Raw genomic sequence first — 17,519 nt, forward strand, 5'->3', positions numbered from 1 at the left:
AACCCAGCCAATTCTATGATTCTTAATTTGATCACCACAGTATATCATCTGGGATAAAGACATGACATTCTTTTAAAATGAGGTCTCTTCATATGGCATATTACTACTCTGCTGTGTCCACACTGGTGTTCTGATACAGATCAGGAGAGTATTTTTTGAACAAATATCTCATCATGCTTTGGTCTGCATGACTGAGTGATCTCTGAGAACACAAACTGAGTCCTTTCACATGAAATTAAACCATTCCCCCAGAACAAAACTGCTGTGTTTCAACCACTAATGGGCATTTGGTCTCCATGGCCAGACCAGGCCTGAATTAACTGTTCAGAGACCAGGGTCTCTGAATTAACTGTTTCATTACTATTATGCTGCACTGCTTGCTAATACATGTGACACTCACCCCAACCACCCTCAGTCCTGTGCTGTCCCCAAGAAAGCTTTCCAGCATCATGTCACCTTAAGGGATGAAGGGCCAGGTCAGGTTGCTCACCCTTAGTACTATTCCTGGGCTGCATCCCATCTGTTATAGTGAGCAGAGACTTTCTGCTGCCCTGATGTACAAGCAGGGTGGGACTGGAGGATGCTCAGCACAGCCACACTCCCCAAAAAACCTCAGGGATCCAGTTCCATAAGGCACAACAACAGATTATTTCATTTCTGAAACAACTTCTCAAGGAGAAGGAATAAGGAAAAATATGGGTTGCTGTGGTGTGCTAACTAAAACCATCAGTAAAAGTGGAGAGCCAGTGGTTTTAGGATTCTAGCTAGATGAAGAAAGTGATGACTGAACACAAACCAAAAAAGAAGATGTAGCACTGATGAATGAAGTCTTTGCTAAAAAGATGACTGTGGCACTCCACAGGTGAGTGCAGGTCAGATGCAAGCAATTCTCAGGTAAGTAAGTGCTAATAATATCTCTATGGTACTGTGGAGCAAATAAGAAAAAGTTCTTTCCTATGTCACATGCATTTCTGTTGACAAAACTACTAATCTGTTTCATAAAACCAGTGGTTCTATGTTGATTAAAAAGAAGAAGAAAAAAAAAAAGGATTCCTGAACTAAAATAATTTATTTATTTATTCATTCATTTCTGAGAAGATAGAAGCTTGCTACTGGGAGACAGCTACAGAAAAAGCTGTCAATAAATATATGAAGCTGCTAAAATCAACATATTCCAGACATGTTTTTATCAATTGCACTTGTGTATGATTCAGATAGTTGGTGATTCTGAACTGGCCAGTAAGTACTAAGGTGCTAAAGGAGAATATACAGCAGAACAATGTTCCCCAGTTCACTACAAATAGACTTCAAAATCTCAGATGGGTTACATGGCACACATGTCTCTTCTGAGAGAGAAGATATAGAGATATAGCAGGACAAGCTGGTGTGTTGATACAGTTTGTTGAGAGTTTTAAAGTGTGGATTCAGATACTCAGGACCCTGACTAGTCCAGCTGGGGCAGACTCTATGAACTTCTGCTGTGTTCTCTGATAATGTGTTTGAGAAGCGGCAGCTGCAATGAAATGGTTTGGCAAAGTGTTTCTTCCAATTTCTGGAGAATTTGGCATTACTGTTTTGTAATTTTTATGTAATTTCATATGTGGATGTTTTGGGGTAGCTTTTTTTTTTTTTTTTTTTTTTTGTAACTGTTTTGGAGAATACTTGTAAGTGTCACAGCCTTCAAGTTAAAATTCTAAAATTTGGTGGATATTCTGACCGCTATAATACCAGCAGTTTTTATTTTACTTTATTAATTCTCATATTCTAAGACTTTTGTCCTTAAGCTAGGATTTCACTGAGTGCGTATGTGAGCATGATGTGCATTTTACCTTTGTTTCTACTAAATGTGAGAAATAATTCTGGAAGTTTGTTATCCTTCATCTTTTTAAAGAATTTTAAAGGCATTGTTAATGTAAAACAGAATCTTTGGAACAGATGGGAATGGCCAGGCATTCTGGAGCAAATATTTGGAATAAAAGCTTAATTAAATGGATACCAAATTAAGACATTCTTTTAAACAACTTTGGTATTTTTGACATGGTGGTAAGAAACAGAAGGCAAAGAGAAGACAAAATAACTTAGCAACCAGAGCGTAGCAATGGATTTATTCTGAAAGCTGCCAGATTAATGTTTTCCACAGTCCCAGCAGAGGGAAAGACTGAATTGAACAGCTGAATTCCTATTGATATCTTTGGGAGCAGGATCAGGTTGTTAATCAGTTAAAAGCTCCTGCTTTGATTTTAGTGAGTTACGTGACTTAAACCTCGTTTAATGTTTTGGAAGTACCAGGTAAGGTTTAAATTGAAATAATAAGTTTTCTGGACTTTTAATAGCGTTATTCTGCCTAGTGCTGCTTTTACCTCAGGGTAAAAGGGCATTTACTTTTGGCTGTTACTGCAGTGTAGAAGTTGATACTATTGAGAAGAGAACTGGCAAATCTTAAAACAGAATGTTTAGATCATAAGAATTTTTTTTAAAAGCCTCCATAGAAAAAGAATTGTATATTTTTTTAATGTGAAATGTTAGTTGTGCTCTTGGCAGGCTTTGCTTCAGAGAAGTGACATGCGTTTCAAAGAGCATTCTGCTAGCCAGATGCAGCCAAAAGATGATTACAAACCAGTGGAGACCAAATTCCCTTTTCTCTTTTCCTTCCCTCCTCCTCTCTCCCTCAAAGGACTCTTTGTATCTAATACAACTGAAGTGTAGCCAGTCACGGGGTGAAAAATTCATGTAACTAGTGTACACAACATTGGAGAGTATTGAAACACTGTCAAAAGATGACAGTAGTAGTAGTCTGTCCTTTAAGAAATATTGTTGAGATTTCTTTTCATCAATGGTCTTCAAATCTTCAAACTTTAAAAACTGTTAAATGCTCTTTCAGAGCCAGCAGGATTCTACGAACTGAGAATTGCTTGCATCTGACCTGCACTCACCTGTGGAGTGCCACAGTCATCTTTTTAGCAAAGACTTCATTCATCAGTGCTACATGAGAACAGATACACAGAAAGGGTGCAGAAAGTGGTGTGTTTTGAGGGATAACTCATAACAGAAGATGTTAATGAAGTTGTTCTTTATCTGAATTAAATGCTGATATTTTATTGTGCTACACATTATTGGTTTTCATGTTGATTTGAAATAAATGTATGACATTAGAATGTTTTCTGTTCTGCTTTAAAGGTGCCTTTAGAGGGCCACTTTTTATAAAATATTAACTTAATGCTGATGAAAGATATTGCATGTAGGAATAGGTCCTGCCACAGTTCCATCAAATACAGGCACCTCAATAGAAGTTCCTTGTATTGATCAAACAATGTACCATGTTCAGTTATTCCAGAACAGAATTTAATCCATTATATCCATAATTTGAAGGTAGAGCTTTCTCCTCCTCAGTTTTGAAGCCTCTTGTTGCTGTGTACTCTTTGGGCTAGGGGCCTGAAATGCCTGCCTGCTTGGGAAGGAATGCAGACAAATAGAAGTTTTTTTAAATTATCACTGGCTGTAGCTGTAACTGTCCTGAACTGAGATTTTTTTGTATGCCATGTCATAATGTACCATGCAAAAAGGTTTTTAGAGGCTTTTGATGAAAAAAAAGGATGTGACTGAAATCTCAAAAGACTGGCAGTGAGAAGATCAGAGGGCTGGAGCACTTCTTCTCTGAAGAAAGCCTGAGAGAGAGTTGGGGTGTAGCCTGGAGAAGGCTCCAGGGAGACTCTATAGTGGCCTTCCAGTACCTGAAAGGGACCCTAAAAGAGGGCTGTAGAGGGACTTTTTACAAGGGCATGAAAATGATAGGACAAGGGGGGTGGTTTCAAACTGAAAGATGGTAGATTTTGGCTAGACATTTGGAAGAAATTTTTCCTGTGAGGGTGGTGAGACACTGGACCAGGTTGCCCAGGGAGGTTGTGGGTGCTGGTGTGGGGCTTTGAGCAACCTGGTGTAGTGGGTAATGCCCCTGCCCATGGTAGGGAGGTTGGAACTAGATCTTTGAGATCCCTTCTCACCCAAGCCATTCTATGATTCTAGAATTCCAAGATGAAGAAAGGGTTCTAGAAAAGTATAGTGAAGATTCTTACTAACCACTTCTGGAACTGACTGTGAACATGTGCTTTAGCCAACTCAGATCCTTCTTGAATGAAGTGAAATGCTGGACTTCTGGTCTTCTGAAAGCACATGGACTTGGACTTCAGAAGCATATACTTTAATGCAGTTTCTTTTCCTCTTTTTAAAAATCAGAGATTACTACAAGGAATTTTTTTCTGCAGGCCCACGTTAATGTCTTTCTTTGTCTAGTTAGCAATTATGAAGGAAATCTTGCATGACACAGGCCTATAAGGAAATCCACTTTCTGGGTTATATTAATTTCAGTATTTATTTGCTCAGTCTGTGATTTGCAAACCAGGCAGATACTAGATAAAATTGTGCAGAAAAATAGTATCATGAGTTTAGAAATTTACCACAACCTCCTTGGGCTAAACTGGAAAGTTTAGTCAATTGCATAGAAAGAATTCTGTTGTTAGGTTTGAAAAATAAAGCAAAACCCAAACCCCAAAATCCAAAACTTTGTAGAAGCCCAGTCCTTAGATTCTTATCTGGATCTTCAGTAAGTATCCTGAATACAAAGACTAAGAGTGAAAAGCATCATATTCAAATATTTAACGTTGTAGATTAGAGATAAACTGCAAACACAGCAGGTCATTGATTTCTGAGCTAATACCTTTAACACAATGGAAATGTGATGATGGCTAGAAATGAATCTGCAGAGGTTTTTCTGACTGATAACATTATGTCACCTGTTTTCCTATACTAGTTTGTCAAATAGGACTTGGATTGTCAGTGAAAGGATCTAATACATGGTTTTGTTATAGACTTTATATGGGCACTCATTGCACAGTATGTCTTTCTGCTCTTTCTCATTACTTCTCAGCAACACTGCTGCTTGTCTCTGATTTTCTTAAGTGCTACTAAATGTCACTCACAGGGAATTTGTTCCCAATTTGCATTTTCCTTCAGGAGACAATATTCATCAGCAATAGGAGTTAAAGTATTGCAGAGCATACAGAAAGCACTGTAGTTGTGTACACTGAATGCAGTCCTGTTCCATTCCCCACAGAGAAGCAAACTATGACCCAGCTTCATGTCTTCCTATATACCTGCCTTGCAGACCTGCATGATGTGACATATTTGTGCTCTTATTAGGCTCTGTTTTTAATGACCACATAAAGGTAGCAGGAGAGAGACTGGCATTAGGAAAAAAATGTACCAGAAGCTCAAAACTTAATGCTTACAGTGTGTGTGGGAGGGTATTTTTGAGAAAGTTTAGGTAGAAGTTTTATTAAGTGCACCAGAAATACTGAGGGCGACTTCTGAGTAGCTTGTGGGGCTGAGTTCTCGATCGTTTTGAGAAAGAGTCCATTGCAGCTGTTTGCATGAGCATGAAGGGTTAAACAATAAAGAAGAAAAACATCTTGAGGCTTTTGCTTAAAAATAAAAGGGCTGGATTTCAGAAGGAGCTGTAAAGCTTTCAACAAGAATCGGGCGAACACTACAGTAAAATGAAAAGCTGAAATTTGAAGAGTGCGTGATGTGAGATGCCAGCTCAGCGCTTTCAGGACTCGTGTACAGATCAGATTGCTCTAGGAGAGGAGACCACCCTTGGAATTGCAGTGAACTGTAGCAGTCACCGCCTGCTTTGCAATGTAAAGGAGTTATATAGGCTGATACCCCCCCACACGCGGTTATGTCACTCAGCAGTAACCTCACTTAATGGTTCTTCACTCTGGAGGAAACAGATGTTATTTACAAGTACTTCTATAGGGGTGGAAAAAAAGTCACCTTGTTGTACAGACTCCAGCTGTACAAGGAAAGGAGAAGAGTAAGAGTGTTCATACAATAAAGGTTCTTTACTGAGGATGTTTGTTTTTTTCTCCTCTTTGTATAGGTTCAACATGGGAGAAAACATTACGGCAGATTGGTTTTGAAAGGTAAGCCATAAATTTGTTTCCTTACCAGTGCAAAAAGAAAAGGATGAAAAATGCCTGCACAAGTTTGCAGAAATATTTATTTTAGCTGATCAAATGTATCTATGACCTCAGATTTAGAGAGGAAGTTATGCAGTGTCATGCACATAGATATTCAACTTTTCCTTTCATGTCTTATTTCCCCAGTCAATCTGAGCAAATTTATTCATCATGTGAACCTGGATCATAATGTTTTTTGCTGGTGATTATATAGCAGGCTCGTATTAAAAACGATGACACACTGTTTGGGCAGAAATCATATTAATTAAAATATTGCTCTCACTCATTATTTTTTCCATGAAACTTCTAACCTGTGACATATTAGTTGACAAAAGTAAATGAAGTTGAGACAGGACTGAAGCTGGCACAGACCTATTTAGCATTAGAAGAAAAATCAGAATTCAGCATTCTTCAAGTGCAAGAACTCAGTGCAGCCAAACTGAACCTCAGGGTCAACACACCAGAAACACGTCTCCCTTAGAAATTAAACTAGGCCAAGCTCATTGAAGAGTCATGATGTTGAGGTTCAGATGCTCAATCATGTGTTTATTCTTCTACAAATGGTAAGCAGAAGAGTCTGCTCTTCACTTGAATCGTTTTGTTGTTTTCCCTTAAATAGTGTGGTTTTGGGGTTGTACACCAGTGTGCCTGGCTCACTGTTGACCAGGATAGCACAGGTTTCTCTTCTTAATGTTGCATGAATACATATCCTGCTTAATGCCTGAGGCATCTCAGCAGACCCTACAGACAGTCAGGCTTTTCTGAATCCAATAAATAGCCATAGAAATAATTCAGAACAGAAAACAGACCAATTTGCTCCGTCTTCACAACCAGAAAGCAAGCTGCATTTTTCTTCTGTCCTTTATTTGGCTTAAAGTTCTTATTACAACAAAACCTGTTTCTGTCACAAGACTGATTCTTAACTACCCTAACTAATTAGATCAAACTCTCAGATCATGTCAGCAATATATAAAAGTTTTTTTTCTATATCATCCTTTTGTAGAAGGAGTCTTCTTATCTAGCTCCACCTTAAGAAATAAATTTCAAAATACTTGACTTTCTCTGACCTCTGTCAAGAAATGTGGCACCTGGGGGAAGGATTAAAGCCATCTCTAAATAGCTTCCAGGTCTTCAGGAGCTGTACCACAACTGTCATCTCTAAAGGGTGGTCACCCATCTCTCCATAAGAACTTCTGTTTGAAGTGTCCATGATGCTAATGTCCTAATGATTAGTAATTCTCTTGCTTTAGAAGGTGATTTTGAAAGCATCTGTAGGCACACAAGTGCATGGAAAAATTATGTTTTGTTGTTATTCTCACAGCTGTGAATATTAAGTTGGTACATATTATTTTGTTTCTTCAGAGGAAACATAGACAAGCAAATCACTTTTGAATGTGACAAACATGGAATGTGTCTTGGTGAAATTTAGCTTTTCACTGGTACAGAGCTATCTTTGTAGCTTTGCAGGCTTGGTTTAGTTGAAAAGTAAAATAAAAAGAAAAGAAAAGAACAGGCAAAACACTTCTCCTGTACCAAATATTACATAGAGGTCAAATTATTTTCTGTTGCAAATCTTATGAGACCAATAAAGTCACTCCTGTAAACACTCCTCAAACTTTTTTCAACAGAAAAAACCCAAGCACAAACAGTGTCATTTTAATGCCATATCTTTCTGTCACAACTTGAAAATTCAGACTGATATTCCTCAGCTACCATCTTGAGGCTAATGAAACACAAGCTTTTTCACTTCATATCTTCCCACTAGTCAGAAATATTTTAAGACATCATTTGGATCGCGAAACAAAAATATATAGGTCCTACTGCCCCATAAGCTTAAAAATGGCCCAGTAATGTAAGCATCCTGAGTGTAAAATTGCAGTCTTTTATTGTGTCAAAACTGCAGTCTTTGATTATGTCAAAATTTAGCAGTTCTGGATAGATTTCTGATAAAAAATAATTTTAATATATTTCTGTCTCGGTTTTTTTATATTTGCAGATTTTAGAAGTTTTTAAGAATAGTTTTAACAAACATAAAAAGAAACGTACTACTTAACCTGTTGTTTCTCTTAAACCTGTGTGTAGGTGTCATAATGCACAGTTCTGATTGAAAAGGTAACTTTTCAGTCAAGTGATTCCATTTCACTACAGCATCAGGGGGAGGGGATGTGGTTCATAAACATCAGCTTGAGAAGACACAGTGCCAAACCAAGAATCAGACTAGAAAATCCTTAACTGTGGCACCTTACTGGATGTTGTCTATTTAGAGATAGAATGTTTTTAAAAGCACTGCAAGAAAGTTGAATATAAGTGAAAGTTGCGCACTCTCAGTAGCTAAGTTTTTTATTGTCGAAAGGTTCTTTTTAATAGGTTGTGCTTTTCTCTCAATTTACACCCAGAATGGTGTCTTGATGAACATTTAATTCAGCATAATATCATACATGTCTGGAGGGCACTTCAGTAAATTTTTGATTCTTTCATCTTCCCATTCTTCTTTTAAGTCCTCCAGTTCACACTTGCTGGTGCTTCTTGTCTCCATCAGAATGGAAGAAAAAGGAGTTTTGACAAGTGCTAGCTTGGGTCTGTGGTTTGAAACTTCCAGTGGAAAATGGCCCACTTTTTTTTATGCTGAGTTCCTTAGAAGTTCTATTTTTGGCGGTTTCCAAATTGTGAGATGTTTCAAAACAGCAAGGAGAACCCCCGTGAGCTGAGTACGTGCAACATATGTGCCACAGGAAACACAGAGAATTCTTATTAGACTGAATTAGAGCTCAGAAGCCTGCCTGAGGGGAGGCAAACATTTAGGAGAGATTCCCATGCAGATCCCATTATTGCCATTCCAGTTTGAAAATAAGAAAGGCTTTCAGATGCACTTCTGTACCCCAAAGAACTTGACTGTTATCCTGGAATAACTTTGATTGAAGCAGAAAATTAGTTAGCATGGATGGGGTGAAAATTTGATTGTGCTTGGATTGCTATTATCATAGAAGCAAGTGTTCTCATACCAGCTTTTCCAGAGAACACACAAGGAGAAAACAAGAAACATAAAGTCTTTTAAAGAGACAGAATAATTAAGGATTTTAATATTTTTAAAAATTATACTATTAATCTTCTTAATTGTATTTTTAACACAAGCTTTATGATGTGAATATATCCGCATTAACAAGTTGGTTGACTAAAAGATCCACGAGTAACATGAATTTCAGTGTTAAATACTTTATAGCAGTGCTACAAGTTGGGTGACTAAAAGATCCATGAGTAACATATGAATTCCAGTGTTAAATCCTTTATAGCAGTACTTGCTTAATATCTTTTTGTATGTGATTCCTTAAGATCAGAAATTCTTATACTTTAAACAATAGTTTCTGAAGGAAACAAAAGATATATGTGTTGCTATATATAATACTATGATTTGGGAAGTGCACTTGCACTCACAGAAGTAGAAATTCCAGGTCTGAAGATCTCTTAAACCTGAGAGATTATTCTGGGTGTGTACCATTATGTGCTTTCCCTAGTGTTATTCTCACCAGTAGACATCCCGTTATGGCCACTGATAGAGACAGGACAGTGTCTATGTTTGGTCTGATCCTCTACAGATATTTTCAGATTATGTATATCAGCACTACAAAAAGCAACAGCTTTGCTATTTAAAAATATATTCTCTGCAAGTTGTTGTTTTCAGCACACCTGAGTCAGCTGAAATATCAGTGATGATATTACTGATATTACTGAAATATCAGTAGCATTTGAACGTGTTGTTTGAGCAATGACATTCTTATTCAGGAGGAAGCAAGGTTTTTAGATACACAAAAGGAATGGCATTCAAAGTAATGTCCCAAGAAGGAATATGTCTTTGCTTAAACCTGGGAAATTCATACAGAATGTTCCTCTTAACAGGCTGGTTTAGAGTGGATTGGGGGGCAGGAGATATGGACACTGTTTACACTGCAGAAAATTAGGCTCAGGTAATTATACAGGTTATGTCATCACTGCTTTGTGGTTACGTGATGTTTATTCTGCAATAGGGGAGTGTTTACATTGCTGTTGTCTTCATATCCTGAAAAACATAGAGGCACCAGGAAATCTGGCTGTGAGGCTTTTATGTAAGCATTACTTGTGAGCTGAGGATGCTATTCTTCAGTGTGAGAGAAAATAAAAATGCTGGAGCTTGAGTAAAGTAGCTTAATATCCAGGAAATTACTGGAGTTAAGAGCTTTTAAATTAAATGGAGTGTATGCGGGTTTGATAGATTTAAATTAAGGTCTTCATGTTATTGATTGCTTTTTGAGACATCACAAATAAGCTAATTGTAACAGGCTAGAGTGGCCATCACCTTTGTCCAACATGCTCTTGACTGCAGCATCTGCCTGCATTTTCTGCAGAACATTTTGGAGAAATTTGTCAAATTATGAAAACTGTTAACTTATATTATCTTCTTCTTCTTATATCATCTTCTTATATTATCTTCTTCTACAAGAAACAGGGTTTAAAACGCTGAGCATGCGTGATACCTGCATCTCAAGCAACTTGGTCTTCTCCTGTAACACAGTTTGTAGGTTTTTTCCAGCTCATGGCTGGGATGAGGTCTGCAGTGCAGAGATTGGAAAGAGACACAGCCAGTACTGGGGAAACGGCCACTTCCACACTGCAGAAAATGAAAATCAAAAGAAGAGTTTTTAAAAATCTAAATTTCTTTAATTTGAGCTACCAGATGATGGAGTTTCTGTACTTGTCTAATTGACTTAATAATGATTACAGAAATGCCTTCCATTATGTATTGGTTGATCTAGAAATGAAATTTTTTAAAAGTTTAATTTAAAATAAGTTTAAAAGTTTAAATTAATGGGTTTGGGCCTCTTAAAAATCATTGTCCTAGAGGGATTCTGGACTCAAGTCTTCCTCTCACTGCTCTTCTCTGAGTTGTAATTTGAAATGTGACTAGTAACTACTCACCTACTAACAACACATCTATTCCCTTTTTACATTTGTTCCCGTGTTGTTTCTCTCATGTGAGAATACCATACCTTCACCAAACAGACTTCAGAATGACTTAATAACTGTTTATTATATGTTAAGTAAATACCAACTGTTTAAAAAATATATATTTGAAGAATAACAGATGTGCGGTTACCACAGTTTTGGCAACATTTGATAAATATGTTTTTCATCATAAATAGCTGTTTCAGTAGCACAAAGAAAGGAACTTTTGAGCCCCGATTTCTTAGTAAATTGTAATTATCTGTATGCAAAAATGAGTTTTCCGTATCAGAGATACAGCTTCTGTTCAGCTGACAGCTTCAAACTGATTCTGAAATGATTATTTTTGTCCTATGTAAAATTTCATATTAAGTCAGCATTAAGTGTTTCTATATGCAAAGGCATGTGAGTTCTGCTCTGCATAAGGCCATTGATGCCATTTGTACATCAGCAACGTCTAAGTAGAAAGTGTAGGACACAGCACCCTGGATTGTGGCTAAAGTGATGCTGAGGATCAACAGTGAAAGCTGCTCCTGTTAGTGTAGTACTCTGTATGTAATTGTGGGCTTCTTATGCTTTTTTAAAAATCCTTTTACTGTTTCTGAAGAATGAAATAGTAATTGTGGATAGGTAGTTCTCACCCCTCAAAGAGAGGAAAGAGACAGAAGGTAGGAACTGGAAAAGAAATAAAACTGTCAGGGAAAGAGGAAAAGACCAAAAGATTGCTATCTCAAGGGTTGACTCTGGATTAGAAGATTGACTCCTATTAACATAGATTCCAGACCTCCTATATATTTTGGTAGCTCCTTCAATTACTCTTCTAATCAAGGTGATAAGGAGGACAATCTGCATTGGTTTTGTCTGAAGCAAAGTAAACACAGCAGCCCTGTGTGCCACAGGTAGGGAGTCACAGCTTTCCCAGTTGAAGCCAGGAGCAAGTTAGCTGTCATCGCCGAGAGACGCGTTTTTGTTTCTATGTTGGCTTCTGAGACCAGACGGATGTCTGCTTTTGCAGCTGCTCCACACATGCCCCTGCTCAGTCTAGCCAAAAATATCGTGTGTATCTTCCCTACCCCTTGCAGAGACCAAGAACTCAATTTCCGAAACCACTGGTGACGTGCGGTGAGCGCTGGAATCCAGATGCATCAGAGGCACTTCCCAAGCGCCTCCTCCCAGGTCCAGGTTACTGATTATGAGCCTGTTGGCAATCTGGTTTTGCTCTTTCCCCCATACTTAGATTGCCTGTAACTCACTGGGATATTTGATTGGTGCTTGGCCAAAGTTTCTCTGGGTGACATGTAAAGAATAAACAGAAAGACGAGAATACCACTGGATTCTATAAATATTTATTATGCACAATTCTGGCTTGGAAATCCAAATGCCATATGGTTTTCTCTAGTCACATCCCCCATTACTCCCCACACTCTTCAGTGATTCAGTGAAACAAATAAATGTATGTTTGAAATACTAAGTTTTATCCTGATACCATATTCCATAATTTCAAGCTCTTTCTTCACATAAAGCTGAATTCTTTGGCCCTTTCTTGGGCAAGGTTCCTGCTGACATCATTTTGGGAGGATTGCCTGAGCCAGGGGCTGCAAGTGGCGGCGGTATTTTAAAAGAAACAGTACAGCCTGAGTGTATTTTGCAAGTATTAGATAATTCCAGTTTTGGTAGGTAAAGAAAGATGGATTCAGTGATGCAATTGGAGGGACATGGGGAAAGCCATGCCAGGCACCTCTTTCACCATTTTGGAAAAAAACACTGTGGGTGCCTCTGTGGCTGCTTTGGTCTCCTGTCCTACAAAGCACTTAAGCAAGTGCTCAAGTTTGCAGTGTCCAGGCACATGTCCTTACTTTGACAGGGTTCTCTTTTACAGAGTACTATTCCTTCATTGCTTCATATCAGGAAAATTAGATAAACTGTTTGTACCTTTATTTGCTATGCCCACTCGGGTCTCACATTTGACAGCAGATGTTTTATAGAATTCCTCAGCATTCCTGGTACATCTTTGTCTTGTGGCATCTGTTTCTAATGATTGTATTTTTGTAGGAATTAATGAATGTGAATCCATTCTGCAGTGATAACAGTTCTGTATGTTCTTTGAATTATACAGCAGATAAATGTAGCATTGGGTTACGGAGGAGATGGAACAAATTCCAAATCTTCCCTTGGGAGGCTGTGAATAAAAGAGCAGCAGCTTATTGCTTTAACAGAATTGCTGTCTTCCAGGTGGTGTCTCAGGTTGGTTGTTCCTGTCTGGCTGTTATCTAATGGATAGGTAGGGATCTGGAAGCAGAGGACCGTATCAGAAGGGTTTATTCATGTCCTTCAAGCTGCAACATTTCTTTTCTCAAGGGGTGATGAAAGATGAGTAAGGGGATTTCTCACACACATGTATTTGTCTTCAGGCAAAGAGCAGCACAGAGTCCCAAGTCCTGAGAAGACAAAAAAATGGTTTAATTTTTCAAAGCTTCCCTCAGTTTGTGACTTTGTGGTGGCTGGGATGGGGAATATGTGCATGTGTGTGCTGAAGTTCTTGTGCTGTTTAGAGTGTGGGAAAATGGGGAAGAAATGTGTTTTCAGTTTCATTTGATACATACTGAGTGCCTGAGGTTCTATCTCGAATTGAGTTTTCTTTGCTGCTCCGACAAAAAGTGAGACTTTTGAAATAAAATTCTGAGTTACAGAGAAAGCCAGAATAAATTGGATTATAATTACAAAAAAACAAAAAGATTTTTTAAAACGATGAAGAAAACTGAAGTGTTTTCTTGGATTTCTTTCCCTTAGTATTCTGTCAGCTGAAATCTTTTAGTGGTATGAAAAATTGAAATTGAAACACATTAACTAGTTTCAAACCAGTTTAACTTTGTGGATCTTATTCCAATGCCCACTTTTATTCCAGTGATGCTGAAATCAGTGTGTACTCAGTCCTGTGTGCTCAGGCACAAGTTACTGTGAGTAAAGCTTTTTCTGGTTGCCTGTTAGCAAAAATATCCTGTATTAGACATGCTGTAGTAGCCTGTGAAGTAACCTAATCCTGTTGCTCCCCCTGAGAAGGAAATAATTTCAGGAGAGCCACCCTCACCCCTACAGCAAGCATAATATGAAATGAGATCAGAACAAATAAGTGCCCTATTTTGGACTATTATCCCATTTACCACTTGTATTTCATGGTGCCCTGGAAGCCTATGAAAAATTTCTTCTTTTAACTCCAGTCTTGGCTGTATCCATAGAGCTGGGGAGCTGATCACATTTTGGGTTGGTTTAGTGGTCAGCATCAAATGACCTTTAAGAGGGCTCCATCTAAAATCAATCTTTTTGCTCTTTTGTGTCTTTTTCTCCAGAAGTGTAGGACTTTTTTGTACCAAAACTATCTTTGTCAAGTAAGCAAATACCCTACTCATACAGCATCTGTCCTTTAGCTCCTGAAACCACTGCTTAGAATTTGATCAGTCTTTTGCTAATTCCAAGATAAAGCATATATTCAATTATTTGCCCTGCAGAAAGGGATCTGTGGGTGCTGGTCAACATCAGGCTCAATGTGAGCCAGCTGTATGCCCTAGCAGCCCAGAGGGCAAACTCCATTCTGAGGTGCATCAGACACATCATGACCTATACATGGTAAAAAGTAAGCTAAACACAGGAAAAAGATTAATTTTAGGCTAGATGGAGATTATACAATGCTGACCGCAAACCATGCTAAAATGGGAAAGGCTCCTTGGCTTTACAGATACTGTATTATAACATATCTTGTTGTATCAAATTATATTCTATTTTCTATTCTACTCTATTCTACCCTATTCTAAGTTTCTTCTACAAATAGTCCTTTTAGTTTACTTTCAAAACTTCTAACTTTTAAGCTTGAGGTAGTTTTGAGAAAAACTGACTTTTGTTGGGAGTTACTTGCATAAGTTTTCCAATGTATTATTTTACCTTCTGCAAGATAAGCACACTTCTCATCAATAGTGTTTTATAGTATTTTTTAATATATTGCTAATTACAGCTTTGCTTTTTTGCTGCACACCTGTGAGTGTGCACACCTGTAAAGACTGATTTCCCAAGTGAGATTTTTCTATAGAAGCCTTTCAGGAGATGGGTGCCATGTAGTTAAAAACACATAGAGCAATAATTGCTTCCTTACTTGATTTTCTCAAGGCTCTCCTTATTAAAAACAGTGATAAAACTATCTATCATGGAGGATATAAACATTCACTAAGAAAACTTCATTTTTTTTTTAGCAGATTTAAGAGATTTTCTAGGTGTTAATCCTTCATATTTCATTTTTTGCAATTCTCTTAATAGTAGCATAAACTATGTCTACCTAAAATAGTCATAGTAATCATGTAGTCCCTAGACTGGATCACTGTAATATGACAAGAAAGGTATTTCCTCTGGCTTGATTGCAGCTACCTTGACACCTTCTTTTTAAACAATATTGAAAGGAGCAGTTTGAATTTTCTAGATGTCTGAACACACAGTCCTTAATTATATAAGCAACTCACTGGACTTCAAGGGTGTATCTCATGAGAGTAAACATGAGATGAACTGAGGTATGAAGTGATTGATTGAGACATAAAGAAACAAACCATTTTAAAGGATATGCTCAGTTCTCTAGAATTTGGAGGATTCTTAACTCTCTAATTTAGAGGGAATTTTGAGATTTAAAAATTCAGGGTGGACATCATACCAGGCAGTGTAAATGAGAATCACATTGTTTGTTCTACTAGTCAAGCACAGTTGTGCAATTGCTATGTTTTAATCCTCTGCATGGATAGGCCAAAGGTCAAGAAGCCACTTATTTGCATGAAGCATGACTGTCCTGCTTCCTGGTCAACCTCCTGTGCACCCACCAGAAGATTGGGTGTGCAAACATCCTGGAGGCAGAGCTCTTGCAAATAATCAATCTAGTAATCATCTGACATGATGGTAATAAATCAAGTTTAACCATGTGTAGTGGGAAACACATTGGCATTATTAATTACAAGATGCTTTATGAATAAGGCAGATTTCATCCTGTTTGATTTACTATTTTTGGTTTATTTTCCAGTTGGGTTATTGGGCTTCAGAGATCGAATTGGATTTTTCTCAAACTAGGAGAAGACCAGCAGTGTCAGTATGCATTTTCCAGTGATCCTTCCTCCTCACTAAAAAATCAGACCCTTCCAGTGATATTAAGACTGCCTGATTCTTGGCATGTTTTAGCCAGTTTGCTGAGTTAGGCAATAGGGTGGTGAAGGGTCTATTTTTTTAAAAAAATAGGGGACTCTTGGATCCAGGAACATTTAAAATCAAACATTCTGACCTGTTTAAAAGAAGCAGATAAAAACCTTCAAGTGCTTGAGTCACTCTGGAAGCTGGGCTTGTAACTCGCAGACGCTTCTGACTCTTGAACATTTATTTAATCTGTAATCTTTCTGTGCAAGTGCTGGTAACTTAGCTGAATCAGCTCTGTGCTTCTGATTTTCCAAACGAAAATCCTGTCCAAATCTATTTCTACTGCTGTATTTCATAAGCCAAAAATCCACTAGATGTTTTTGTTTTCCCTTTTTTATTTTTTTCTGAAAAGATCTACTTCTGCCTTAGTCCTGTGCTTCCTAATATGCCTGATTCTAACTGATTCTAATAAAATAACAAACTTACTATATTAAACATTCTTCCTTGCATGCTTGCATAAAATTTTAAATCCATAATGAAGGATATAGGAAATAATCCTGGGGAGAAATCCATGTAAAACTTGTTTTGAGCTGTGCTCAATTCTCTAGTTAAGCATTGAAGTAACTTCATAGTTGTTTTTTCTGAAATGATACACTGAGAAGGTGACTTTTTACATGGCTTCATGTGGTGCATTTCATACCTTTTTTATCTTCTGTTCTTTAAATTAAGTCAACTTTGAAATATAACCCACTTGAGAACTTTTTCAAACAAACCTTAAACTTATTTATCAGCATCAGTGATGATTGCTTACATACATCACAGTGTTTCTCTAACAGTCCAGCAAAGGTGCATTTAGAATCCAAGCCAAATACTTATTTTATAAAATTACTTTCCAGCTTTTCTGACCCTGCAGAAAGCTTTTGAGAAAAGGAATAATTTAATAGCTCAGGACAAAATAGGAATTAATATGGTCTTGTCCCAGGCTTCCAGTCTTAAAACTAGGCTTACCAGAGCAAAACTGGGGTCAAAACTGAAGTTTAAATTTTGTACAGAAGCACTGATTCTAATGATAACAACTTTGTAATTCTATATATGATTCACATGAAGAAGTCAGTCTAGGGGTGGGAAGCACTGGAAATATAAATCCATATTTCGGGGCAGTTAGAAGTTTGATTTCAAGACAGAAAGCCGGTGTCTATAATTTGCAGAAAAAAATGCCACTTTTTGTGGCCTTTCTAAAACATTTGAGTATTTTCCCATATGCCTTTATGTTTCCTGTCTGTAAGGATGTGTTTGGCAGTAGATGGTCTCAGATGAAGATCCCAAAGATATGTATCTTTCAGTATGAAATATTGTCTCGCAAAAACCAAA

The 17,519-nt window shown here is 37.6% G+C and overlaps 1 protein-coding gene across 1 annotated transcript in view; it reads left to right on the forward strand.

Moving 5' to 3' along the window:
• PIEZO2 (piezo type mechanosensitive ion channel component 2) overlaps window positions 1–17,519 on the forward strand; it is a 309,202-nt gene that overhangs the window by 138,932 nt on the left and 152,751 nt on the right. The window contains exon 4 of the mRNA XM_030444928.1: window positions 5,939–5,981. Coding sequence (XP_030300788.1) covers window positions 5,939–5,981 — 43 coding nt within the window. The remainder of the gene's footprint in view (window positions 1–5,938; window positions 5,982–17,519) is intronic.

Source organism: Calypte anna, chromosome 2 (assembly GCF_003957555.1).
Source record: "Calypte anna isolate BGI_N300 chromosome 2, bCalAnn1_v1.p, whole genome shotgun sequence".
Lineage (NCBI taxonomy): Eukaryota > Metazoa > Chordata > Aves > Apodiformes > Trochilidae > Calypte > Calypte anna.